This window comes from Bombyx mandarina, chromosome 23 (assembly GCF_030267445.1).
Source record: "Bombyx mandarina strain Sakado chromosome 23, ASM3026744v2".
NCBI lineage: Eukaryota > Metazoa > Arthropoda > Insecta > Lepidoptera > Bombycidae > Bombyx > Bombyx mandarina.
The window spans coordinates 6,485,115-6,498,789 of NC_143229.1; the positions used below are offsets into that span (position 1 = coordinate 6,485,115).

General features: G+C 36.3%; 1 protein-coding gene across 3 annotated transcripts in view; it reads right to left on the reverse strand.

The window, feature by feature from the left end:
* Positions 1–12,351, reverse strand: part of LOC114248276 (D-beta-hydroxybutyrate dehydrogenase, mitochondrial) — a 36,930-nt gene extending 24,579 nt beyond the window's left edge. Inside the window, exons 1-2 of one of the 3 annotated variants that reach the window (XM_089737358.1) lie at positions 12,240–12,351; positions 4,600–4,739 (exon numbers count right to left, since the gene is read on the reverse strand). In XM_089737358.1, the coding sequence (XP_089593484.1) occupies positions 4,600–4,710 (111 nt within the window). In that variant the 5' untranslated portion in view covers positions 4,711–4,739; positions 12,240–12,351. Of the gene's footprint in view, positions 1–4,599; positions 4,740–12,157 lie in introns of all 3 variants that reach the window. The other 2 variants (XM_089737359.1, XM_089737360.1) reach the window with 2 other exon arrangements.
* Between the last annotated feature and the right edge of the window lie 1,324 nt (positions 12,352–13,675).

Here is a 13,675-nt window from a genome sequence, read left to right on the forward strand (position 1 = left end):
CCCGCCTTTGTGGAAATATCGCCGGGGGCGCATTTTGACCCGGCGCCACACCAGATGAAGTTTTATGATTTTACTTGCCGCAGCCAAGGTGTTAAGGTGAGCATTTAAGTTACGTGTACGTTAGCAGTGATGGGATCGATTTTTATTAGGCGAAGCGTGAGCTCTTCTGTCAACGAACGAAAATAAAAAAAACGTAAACTTGTGCTTGTAATATGCTTGTGATTTCTTATTTCGTGATGCCGTGATGCTTGATCCTTATTAAGTGTCATAAGCAAACTTAACATTTGATTAAGTAATGATTAAGTGTTGATTAAGTTAGTACATATAATGGCGAACTTAAAGATTATAAAAGACTAATGAATTAACTTAAAATATTGGACCTGTATGTATCGGGAGAATTTAATATATATTTTTTATTTTGAATTGTGAATTACGCTCTATATACGTTTCACCAAAATGAACTATCATAAAAGCGTTAAATCCTAAAATTTTCGATTTTTTTCAACGTCTAAACGTCTCACGCAAAACTTCAAAAACATGCTATAATTCCTAAACTTTATCCCTGAATCTACGAGTATTTTAACCCATAAAAATATTGCAGTATCACTGCTTATAAATCTAGCGTAAACATAAATTATAATAAATAAATTGGGTGTTCTACAATTAACAATCAACGTTCATAATCAATTCGAGCGTCCATGTAAACCAACCACTTTATACACTCACACGCACTTACACATCGACACAACACAATCAGATTCAAACTTATTCTGCAAGTTATCATTTGACAAAATTTATCTACCTATTTAACTGCCTTACCTTTACCTTAGTTGGACTACCTGTGTTCATTAATCATGTTAACATTTTTTGGAAACATAATGTGTTTCTCTAATTGGCTCATGTTTGTGAAAACATCCTCTGTACCTTGTGTCTAGTTAAATGCTGTTGAAACATTGTTGATTAAATAAATAAATAAAGAAATAGGCAGTCCGTTATATCTTTTCGTATTGAAAGGAAAGGTATTGTCCTCAACATAATAGCACGATCTCATCGTAAATCAGTTTTTCAATGAAATTGAAGAATAAAATTTTTTTTGATTTACGCTTATATTTTTATGATGTATGTTTTGTTGTTGAATATTTTCCCTTATCACAGGAAATAGATGAAATATCGTCCGTCTTGTAGTAAAATGTTCCGGTGTTCTGGCAACTTATTGACCGCACATTATAATGATATCTTAGACCATTGGGTAAGCCCCACTTTTATATACAGATATGTTTAAATAAAATGACTAATCTGTTTCAGGGATCGAGACACTACGGTTGTGGTTACGATTTTAGCTAATAGAACTAATCACCCGGATCATTCCTATTATTATTAAATAAAGTTTTCAGATAGTCAAAGATATTTAGTATATGTGACACTACGTCATCTACAGAACTGAAAACAACACCTCATTACTTAAATATTTTAACAACCGTCGCAAGTTTATACATTTCTGACTTAACTTTAGCCATAACTAGAATCGTGCTTATTAACAAATTGTCTAATTACTGATAGATGTTTACATACACAGGATCCTTAGGACTATACAAGAGACGCGTAAATGTTTGCTAAAGAAAAGACTGAAAGCACAGCTTCATCACAGTACCCGCATCCCCGTACGTACCGATGTCTATCTTGATAAAACACAAGCATTTAGAAAAAATGCTTAAAATTATTTGCACAAGTTTTTAATTTATATACATACATGTACTTGTATCAGAATTCAGTACTTAGCTCGACTGGCTACGAATTATACTCCCTCTTATCGTAAATAATGTTTAGATTTCATTTAAGATACTTATGTGTGTTTATTTAGCTTGACTTTTTGAAGTGAAAACTTCTTTAGAATCGTTGTGATTTCAAACCGGATGCAACGGAAAAAACGACAGGTAAGAGACACAAATACAAAAATGTGTAGGATGAAGCCAGCAAAGAATGAGACAGAAATATACATACTATTTAATACAGCGCCATCTGTGAGATTTTTTAATACTAACGTGTGCATGAAAGCTCTTGTAGTGAATTTTAATTTAGGATTATACGTGAAATTAAAATATCAATTCACAGAGGGCGCTACCTTACAATTATTTACTAATGACAAAATTTTACATATACTTAAGACGTTTAGGATAATTGTATTTTAATTTTGGAAGGTTTCACTTCTACCACGTGTGAATTGCACACATTTTGTATTTTTTAAATACAGTCCATAAATGTACTTAACAATCTTCTTTGAAAAGAATGTACAAGAAACCTTACTTGCCTATTACTGTTCATTACTCCTTTGGTTTCCTTTTGCAGGAGTTGTATTATATGTTATATTTTTATTCTATACGTCGGCGCAACGTCACTATTTAGTTAACTAAAAATAGTTAAAGTTATCTTTTTCCTTAATGTTACGCATGTCAACAACTGTTTAAGACTGTATTCAAGAGAATTCGTGTCTAAGCTATCCCCACTTTCTACTATTAATACGAGTGTCAATTGTATGTACAAAACATTCCGGCTCGAGCAGTCGAACGAGGCGGAGCGCTCTGCTATTATTGTTATACACTTTAAATATATGGAACTCATTGGAAAAGTGAATACTACTTACTGTCACTATGGAAGGCAATGGTAATCATGAAGAGAACGGCGTCAGCAACGCTGACGTCATCATTTTAAAACATAATGGAACCAACCTCTCCGTCATATATGCTTTTCGTGTATCATTTAGGGCACGTATCATTTACTTCTTATCATTTCTCAATGAAACAAAAATAGGACTATGTAATACTACAACATAATATATATATTCTGTATTGTCTTATGAATTATGACATTCGCTATAATGGTTGCCAGAAAGAGATAGCTTTTAGTGATATGAGCACCGAGTAATATATTTTATAGTGTAGCTATTTTTGGAATGCAACAAAGTGTCCTATTTCGAAAAAATATTCTTTAATTATGAACGTACTTAAGTTTATATCTGAGCAATTACATGTATAACTGCCATGAGACCGCTAATTTTAAAAACTGTACCATAATGTTTGCCTAAGTGTTATTTTAATCTAGTTTTAGTCGAGGCGTCCCACAAAAAGAGGTTAATAGATAGACGTCGAAAAATTTCAGTACTTTTCAGTTTGTAAAATGTTTTTTTCATTTTTATTAGATGTTTGCTCAAATACAAATGCTTTTATTAATCTACTTATTTCTCTTGCAAACTCAAGTTATTTTCGTTTTCTCATCCGAGCGCCAGAATCGACATGATAAAATTCAAAACAATAAACATATTTGGGTTACACACGCTGGGCTGATTTAAGATTTTCACAAGAAACATTTTAGATACTGGAAAAATATCTAAATCCCTTGAAAGACATTTCATTGTTCAGTTAAAATAATTTCGAAGAATTGTAAAAATTGAATCATATAATTTTTTTACCCGAGCTCCATTTGAAAATATCTTCGGAAATAGAAACAAAAAATATCATGTAACATTTGCAAAGTATTATTTTATCTAGTGATCCTCGGTGGAGTAATATAAATATGCTATAGAATGTTTCAGGTTTTAATAAAAATAAGGTTTTAAAGGTTTTATAAATAAGGTTTAAAGGTTTTATAAATAAGGTTTTAATAAAAATAAAGTTTAAAGGTTTTATAAATAAGGTTTTAATAAACGTTTCAATTTAAAAATACGTTTACCTATGTGAAAAGTTTGCACATAAATGTTAGCGCAAGCATCGTCGCCGTAATTGTTTTTCGTTTGGTTCCATGTCTCAGGGGGTTCATAACTCAGTGACTAAGGAAATTTCGTAATTAGTGATTGTGTTCTATAAAGATTCGGCAGTATTTGAAGGAGTTTTTTATGTTACCAAAAATATCGACTCATCATCATCTTGATCTTAGGCCTTACATCCTAGGCTGGCCCTTAGCCCAGTCCAGTATGTCTCTCTAGACTGCTCTGTTCAGGGCTTTCTCTTTCCAGTTTTTAACACCGACAACTTTGAAGTCCTGCTTACCGCCATCTAACCATCGGAGTTTGGGCCTGCCACGACTTCTGCTGTCCTCTGGTTTATCATATAGTAGTTGTCTTGGAAATTTGGTTTCCTCATTTCGAACTACATATCCTGCCCATCGTAGGCGTCCAATTTTTATAGTTTTTACGATATTAGGATCTATGTAAATATCATACAACTCGTGGTTATAGAGTGTCCTCCATATATCGTTTTCCTGCACAGCACTGAATATCCGCCTTAGAATCTTACGCACGAATACAAGTAGACGGTTCTCATCCTTTTTGCTGAGTACCCATGTCTCTGAGCCATAAGTAAGAATGGGTGTCGGTAGGTTTTTATAAAGAATAATTTTGATATTTCGTGATAGAATTTTGGAACAGAAATATTTAAGCAGGCCGAAGTAGTATTTATTCGCTGACAGTATTTCTTTATTAACTATTTCTGCTGTTACGTCATTATTAGAGAATTAAGATATACAAATTTATTAACAGATCCAAAAGTGTTATGGCCAATAATGTTATGGGCTGTGTGCTCATACAAAAAATATGCCTTATCTTACCTGAGACGGGTTCGACGGGCCTTTAATCAGGGAGCCTCGACGTGCTGAAGGCCGACGATGCATCGACGGCGCCGTGATCGACGCTCGCCGAGTTACGTCCCCGGCAACCATAATTCCCACTTACTGCTCCGAGCACGACACTGTCAACAAAATTAATCTCTTTATTACACTTTTGTAAAAGAAATACATATACATTTAAAACTAGAAAATTTGTTATTTGTTCGAAAATCAAAGTGGCGTAGCTGCGATGTATACTGTTACCCGCTATGTTGCTTTTGTCATTATCATCTCGAAGCTTCGGTGAGTTCCTGCACCGGATCGGAGCCGAGCCGACGGCAGAGTGTTACCATTGTGGTTGCGACTTGGACACGGCGGAGCACACGCTCGTTGCCTGTCCCGCATGGGAGGGGTGGCGCCGTGTCCTGGTCGCAAAAATAGGAAACGACTTGTCGTTGCCGAGTGTTGTGGCATCGATGCTCGGCAACGACGAGTCGTGGAAGGCGATGCTCGACTTCTGCGAGTGCACCATCTAGCAGAAGGAGGCGGCGGGGCGCGTGAGAGACGCACAAGCCCGCCGCCGTCGAGAGGTGCCAGGGAGGCGGATGTCGCCCTAGCCCTGGCCCTCTAAGTGTTTCAGGTCCCCCTCATATGTCGGTCTGGGGCCCGGCGAAGGGGGCCTAAGAAGACGACGTGCAAGCTGCTCTGCACGCGTTTTACGCAAGAGCATCCGGGTGATGGAAGGCAGGCTATCCTCGACCCACGCTGGTTCTCACCCAGCGGGGTATTTCGTAGGATAACCTATTCAAACCGGCGCCATCTAAGCGGGCTTCGGACAGCCTGCCGACCGAGAGGGCTGGTGGTCGTGGCGCCGACGATCGCTGGCCCGGCGTCCCGAGGGGGAGGATGATGGGAGAGATGTGCTCCGCACTAAACGCTTCACTCTCCTCCCCTTGCCTTTTCATGAGTTCTGTCTCATGCGAGGGTTGGACGTTGGTTGTTGAGCGACAGGGGGTTTTAGTCGGTTCGACTCCGACATGCCTCACCCTCCATCCCCAGTGGAGGGTGGGAGTCCGGCGATTTCCTCCTGACAAAAAAAAAAAATCATCTCGAAACGTAATAAATGTATTTTGATAAAGCTTAAGATGGTATTTATAGCGGGGGGTGAACTCAATTTTTTCACAGTAGTTTTATATTAGTGATACCTAAGTCCAGAGGTGGACAGTCTATTAAATGGCTATCGGATGATGATGTGTTGTGTATCGTGCGATGTGATGTGAATGTTTATTTATAAGTTGAAATTCCACCATAACCTCTGACAGTGCAAATTTTGAACAAAAAAGATCAGTTGCAAAAAAATGTAAACAACAAAAAAATCGGTTGACACTCAGAGGAGACAATGGTTGGTGAAAAATGTAAACAACAAAAAAATCGGTTGACACTCAGAGGAGACAATGGTTGGTGAAAAATGTAAACAACAAAAAAATCAGTTGACACTCAGAGGAGACAATGGTACGTAACTAGTTTGTCTCTGCTTTTATATATGAAAGGTGAAAGGCAGTTTGATGAAAAGTACAATTGATTGAAACTGATCGATCACAGCAGACAAAATACAAAATACCTTACTCGTTAAACTCGTCTACGTGAAACTTAACCCGTAGATAGATGGAAAGGCCTCTTGTATATGACAATGCCTTCATTCCAAATAAAAAGTATCTAGATTGAAGATGCACTATTCAACCTGTGCCAAATTACTTTAATAAATGTCAAGAGTGCCAAGCTAAGAGGGTAAAGGGTTACTTCCTTTGCATCAGTTTATTGCCTATTTAAGATTTCAAATGACCCTTACTTATTTTTCTTACTTACTGTATTCCAGATTCCTAATTAAATTATTCATAAGCTATGTTTTCACAACAAAATAAGCTCATGATTTTGATTGTTTTTAAATATACACAACGACAACAATTTACGATTATATGAACAAAGACATATATCTAATAAAAGACAAATACAGCACTTGGAATTGAAAACAGCGAACATTTCAATAGAACATAAAATAATATTAATTTATACCAGTTTTTAAAATGTACGGTATACAAAAAACGATAATAAATATACTAAAAACGGAATTGGAGATTATCAGCATTTAAGGGGTATTTTAATACACTTTTCGGAATTAAATCTGTTATAAACCTAAATCAAGGAGAAAAAAAATGTTTTGATCATGACTGTAATAGATAAAAAAAATCTTGTTTGATGCCCGGGTGTTGTGCTGTAAATAGAAAGTGCAGTGGATGTAAATGTCGCGAATCGTTCTGTGGCGAGCACAGCGGGCGGGCCCAGTTCGGACGCAAGTTTATTTTTAAACGAACGGTCTCCGTGCGCCGGCCGACCTAAAACCCGCCATTGCCAGATTTATATGAATTTTGATAGATGACGTGTGGGCGATCCTCGATTTAACATACGATCGAAATGTGACCGTCATTCAAAAGGTTGTAACCATTACCCGAACGATTTGTTACAAGAATACCAAACGCGAAAAGATTTTATTTGAGCTCCCATAAATTTAATAGTCTTTCTGATAACGATCGCTGTGAGGTTTTCGTATTATGGGGGCTTTCAGACGTCTTGTGTGTATTATTTTTGATGGATTAAGTCACTTGATGCCTGTTCTTGAGCGGAGCTCATAGAGATTTACATGTGATGTGATATTTCATTAATTGAGCAATATCTCACTGGTACTGAAACAAAGGCTTTTTCAAGCCCGGAATAGTTAGATTCGTCGTAGAATCATAATGGGTTGTGACTGCTAGTAAAATAATTTGAAATTTTAAACATAGTAGAAATAAAAGTAAAATTGTGTTCAAGATATTTTTCTATAAGTCATCCACTCAAAGATTCACTGAAAACAAACGCAGCTTTTAGCAGCGTCATGATACAGCGTTCGTGTTACAGTAAAATGTAATCAGTACCGTATACTTTAACCCACCCAAAAATTATCAGAACTACGAGGGCGGCACTGAATATTTCGGGAATTAACGAAGTGACACAACATTACTATTTAAAAATGTATTTATTGCTTTTCGAAGTATTCTCCGCGAAATTTGACAAATTTTTCCATACGATGGAAGCAATCATTGAAGCAACCATTCCATTCGGAAGTTGGGGTCTCCAAAATGGCCGTTTTGTAGGCGTCCACAGCTTCTTCAGGTGATGAAAATCTCTGTCCACGCAATTTATTCTTTATTTTAGGGAAAGTATAGAAATCATTAAGGCTTAGGTCGGGGATGTACGGCGGATGGTCTAATAATTCTATGTTTTATTGCTCTAAAAACTCTTTTGTTCTGTGCGCGGTGTGAGAACTCGCATTGTCGTGATGGAGGATGATGCGGCGGTTGCAGTTCTCTTTACGGAGTTCAGAAACGACCTGTGGCAAACAAATGTTAGCATACCATTCTGCATTAACCGTTCTTTGTCACTCAAGAGGAATAGTCGTAACGTGGCCGGTTTTGAAGACAAACGTGGCCACCATTTTTTTTGCAACACTCCGTGAACGAACAATTTTTGTTGGCTTTAACTCATTTTCGAACACCCAAACTCGTGACTAGTTTTTTGTTTCGGGTTCGTACGCGTATATCCAGGATTCGTCACCTGATACAATGTTGTATACAGCATTTGAGGATCCTGCGTGGAATCTTTCGAGAGTTCTGACGCACCAAGTAACGCGAGCCGCTTTTTGCTCTTCACAGAGCGAATGCGGTATCCATCGGGAAAACAACTTTTTTACACCTAATTGTTCATGCAAGATTATTTGTATTTAACTCATGCCAATGTCTAAAGTTGCCTGAATTTCAAGGTATGTCACATGTCGATCTTCCTCAATCAGCTTACGCACATCATCAACGTTTTCTTGGGTGACTGCAGTTTTTGGACGACCTTGACGGGGATCATCACTGAGCTTGACACGTCCACGTTGAAACTCAGCAAACCAGCGATAAATTGTGGTTTTGGATGGGGCTTCATCACCAAATGCAGAAATCATCCGGTCAACACACTGTTTTTGTGTTAAACCACTTCGAAAGTCATAATAAATCATCGCTCTTGAATTTTCTCGAGTCAATTCCATTTTCTCAACGACTAAACAAGTTTGACAAAACCTCGTGACAAGACCGAGAATCTTTTTTTAAATAAATAAATGGTATTCGATTTTTAAAACCAAGGAGTTTTCAATTAAAAAGATTTTAATATGACAGGAACAGTGGAAATATTCCATTCCCGATACTTTTAGTGCAGCCTAGTATACACAAATTCTACAGTAGATTAATTAGATTGAAATCAACTTCGACTAATGTCGATTGTCTGACTGAAGGATAAATATTCATTATTAATTTTCAATTATTTTACAAATTATTCACAAGATAAAATGAAATACAAACAAAACGGACATTGTTGAAAATAAATACTTCAGTGTTTGTATTTTTATAATACGAGTATATCCAATCAGGTTTTCAAAGTAGCTTGTATATAATAAGTTTCATTTAATTAAAAATCAGTCCTAATAAAAGCAACTTTGATTTGAAAGTATTTTAAAAGAAAATGAAACGAAATGAAAACAAAACTACGGAAAACGAAGTGTCTATTTTACATTAAATAAAAATACATATCTTGTCACGGCGTCTTGTGAGCCGGCAGATCTAAGTACAACCACCCCGCCTATTTCTGCCGTGAAGCAGTAATGCGTTTCTGTTTGAAGGGTGGATTAGCCCTTTTTCCTAAAAAACTGAGCCTTAAAACTCGAGTCTCAAGCAGTTTACGTTGGCTTCGGTAACTAACATCAGGTGACCCACTGGCTCGGCTCATATAAGCATTAATATTTACATACATAAAAAGGACAACTAAAGAAGAGCAAGTAATAAATATATTTTTTATTCACACATTTCTCCTGAACTACTGGACTGATTAAAAGCGTAGAAGCCAGGGTTACTGGATCTGATGGATCCGTAAGGACGTGGCATCAACGGTGACTGGCTCCTGCGTGATCAGGATTCAGGGAGTAGTCAGCGGCGGCAACGATAAGGCGATTATTATGAATTTGCCCTTTCAAATATGTTGATGTTACAGGCTGCGCTCTGGAGTTGTCTCGCGATTAGGGACTTGTTTCTACTCGAGTAGTAAATGCTCGTGTCGTCAGAAAATATGGCTAGTCGGGTCAGCGGCGACTGGAGAATGCCGTTAGTAAACAAACTAAAGAGGAGGGGAGAGAGGATGAAGCTTTCCGGGACGCCGGCCGTGAGAGGTCGCCGGGATCAATAAACAATCGTTAGAGGATCAGTGATACATTTTTTAAAAAACCATTTCATTGTTTGAAAAAAGAATGTTGTGTAAGATCACGTTGTTATTTTAAAATACCTATAAACTCTATTGTACTACGGAACCTGAATCGGGATCTGGTTGTACTTATTCTTGTCTCGAATGTATTTTGGGTTAATGAACGCGAACATATTTTTATTTGGTGGAATAATATTTGCGACGTTTCGAATACCTTGCAGTTTTTGTGGTCGTCGAAGAGCTGGTCAGTTTTCGACTAGTTGAATTAATTACTACTTAAACTATCATTTATCAAGGTATCATTACCACCCAGTATCCAGGCCGTCTCAAACTTTTCATTAAAAAATAAAACATTTTTTTTTTAATTGCAATATAATGTAAACATGTTCCATTTATGTACATAAGTATGTAATAAAATATCAGATAAATGCCCACCGCGGCTTTGATGTTAGGCCTTTGTTGCTTTTATGAAATTTTAAATAACTTGTATCTCATCTATGACGTATTGGGGCCTGAACTTTAAACTCAGTAATTGTTCCCGTTTTATTCGCATAAGCCTGATTTATAAAATCCCATAGAAATAAATCGCAATCGATTGATCATATAGATTGTTTCATGCACAGTGTGACAGATTACGATGTCTTGTTGAAATCACGTGTCGTACGGATCTATGAGATGCCCAGATGAGGCCACAAGAACTCCGTTATCATTTTCCTGTAAAGAATACTGCTTTGCGAGTACCAGCGTAAATTTCTGAATTGTTGTATCGATTTTTGATGTAATGTGACAGACACAAGACGAATAAAGATATATATTTGTCAACACTAATTAACTATTAATAGCTTAATAAAAAAAAAAGTAATGGTTCGTATCCATACTATGTTTGACTTTTAAAATATACATATTATTATGTATTTGTTACTCAATGTTTAAAATGTGTTATTTTTTTTCGTAGGCGTTGTTTATTTATACAAGTTTCTCGATAAATTGATATTAGACTTGAAGGTACACCTCAGAGGAATAGTTTATTATTAAACGTCAATATTCACTGGAAATCAATATCGATGACGGAATCAGAAAACTGGCATAGACCCAAATCGTATCTAATTCTGAGTTCATAGTCTGGGCTTTAAAGTAAATTTAGATTTTGTTTCTGTCTTTAGAAATAAACCTTAGTACTATTCATTAACATCATTTGTTGGATAAAATATAATATAGTAATATAAAATGAGAAATGTTTGTGAAAATTTTATGTTGTAAAAAGATTGCTGATTGAGTTTGTTGTTATTTTCAAACGATTCATTTTGGGTTTGTTTGTTTCTTTGCTTTAATCGCGATGTTTTCTGTTTATTGAAATGAGACCGTCTTTAAAAAATTCAGCTTCACGAGGAAAATAATGAAAAGAATGATGTTGTTTGAAATGCTTCTATTACATATAAAGGAACTCATTTTTTCTTTCTCTTAGTGTTTCCTGAAAAGTTTACAAAATAATGTTTATTATTTCATTTCTTTTCACGCTTATAACTTTTGAATTACATGAAGCTTTATAAGCTTTACTCTTTCAGTTGAAGGTATTATATATGATCGCTGTTCTTTTCTGCCATGGTCTTTCATAAAAAAATTGTTTCGATTGTTTTTACTAAGTTATTGTTCTTTTGTAAGTGAGAGTGCGGTGTATAAACTGAATTTTTATTGTTTAGTAATTTTATTTTGCTTACATATTCTTGGAAAAAAATCCTTTCAAGGCATACAAAGCATAATTTAACGCATGTACTTGTAATTACAGTTTCAAAAGGGACAGAAAACATGTTTCAAAATATTTCAATTAGCTTACGCCGTTACATCAACCAGCATTAACGTATTCTGCATTACGTTTTTTTTTTTTTTTTTTATTGCCCTTGTAGGCAGACGAGCATACGGCCCACCTGATGGTGAGTGGTTACCGTCGCCCATGGACTTCAGCAATGCCAGGGGCAGAGCCAAGCCGCTGCCTACCGCTAAAATACAGTACAATACAGTACAGAATATTACTCACATTTACTTAACAGACAATAAGTGGTTCTAGATTAATCTGAAGACTTGTAATTTACCTGAGTATAGTATTAAAATCAATTCAATATGTAAATTTTATTTAATCGAGTATGGATATTGAGATATAAGCTATAATGTGAGGCATATTTTAGATTAACAACTTTCAATATTGTTGGACGTAAAGACAACCAGAGACACTCACAAAAATATCTTACCACACCACAAAAAAACTCTTTCTAATTTTCACAAACAAAAAAGTGTGAATCAATTAAATAATCACGTACATTTGAAAAAGGATGTCTTTGAATTGCCGAGAAACTCGCGAGATATAAGCTCGTGTCAGACGTAGCTCGCGTGCAGCGACCGGTACTACGCAACTATCAGATTCTACTGTACCGAAAAGCACCGACGGCTATGCTCTGCTCCGACGCATTCACGCGTACAAGCATAGTCCGAAATTAGAACACATGCGCATTATTATTTATTACCCCGTTTTCGCGTAGATGGTAAAATCAGATATTCACTCGAAGCTTCAGAGTACATCTTGGCAATCCACAAATGCATTAAATCGACGAAATTCAACAATAATATAATTTCCGAAAAGAATAAGCAAAAAACATTTTGTTTACTAAACGTAGTCCGTAAGTGCAAAATAATTGCAGTGATTTTCAGATTGCATCGAATAAAATGTACAATTTATTGTAAAACAGCTGCCGCATCTCCGGCTAATGTATTGTTTTTATTCATTTATATTTACTGACAAGTTTCAAAGGGGTCAAAAATCAAGGTTGAGAAACGAAGCTTACATTGACATTTTAAAGTTTTTAAGAACCTATTTTAGGATCTTCGGCACACAGTCCACTAGATAACACTAATTGGTTAAAATATGATTTTGTGTTTGGTAGTTTGGTTTCCGACATCACAGATGATTTTGATGATGATGAGATTGAAAGTCATTTTTAGTCTTATTATCGTTGTGAAGTGAAGCTCGGTTTAAAATGAAAACTAAACAATTTTCTACTTATTCGGATAAATGACGCTAGAATATTATTATATGGAATACATACATGTATACAAACTGAAAGAACAAAATCAAGTCATCGTGGCCCAAAGGATAAAACGTCCGTTATAATCGTAACAATGTACACTCTGTACTGATGTTTGAATTATACAATGTACTTTAATGTACTGGTCTTTGAATTTCGCACTAAATTACTCATTTTTGTAATAAAATACGGTGTTCACGAATCTCCCACGTTAATGTATTAACATGATAATAAGATATGTAATAAAGATCTTCTTATCAGCCCACAGACGACCACTGCTAGACATAGGCCTCCCCCACGTCTCGCCACAAAGACCGGTCCCGCGCTGCCTGCATCGTCTGGATCCACGTGAACCTCAATAGGTCGTCGGCCCATCTTGTAGGAGGTCTAACCGTCTTCCGGTACGCGGTCGCCACTCAAGAACTTTCTGGCCCTAGCGACCATACGATCTACGAGCAATGTGCTCGCCCTGTCCACTGCCTCTTCAATCAAACTTGTAAAAATTATAATTTGTATAATTGCAGGTGGTGGGACGTCTTGTGAGCCTTTTTGCCGCGAAGCAGTAGTGCCTTTCGTTTCAAAGGGCATCTTTTTTACTACAGAAACGGAAGTCATATCTCAAAGTGATTGGGGGTATTTCCGTTGTTATCTATAGGCTCCGATGACTACTTAAC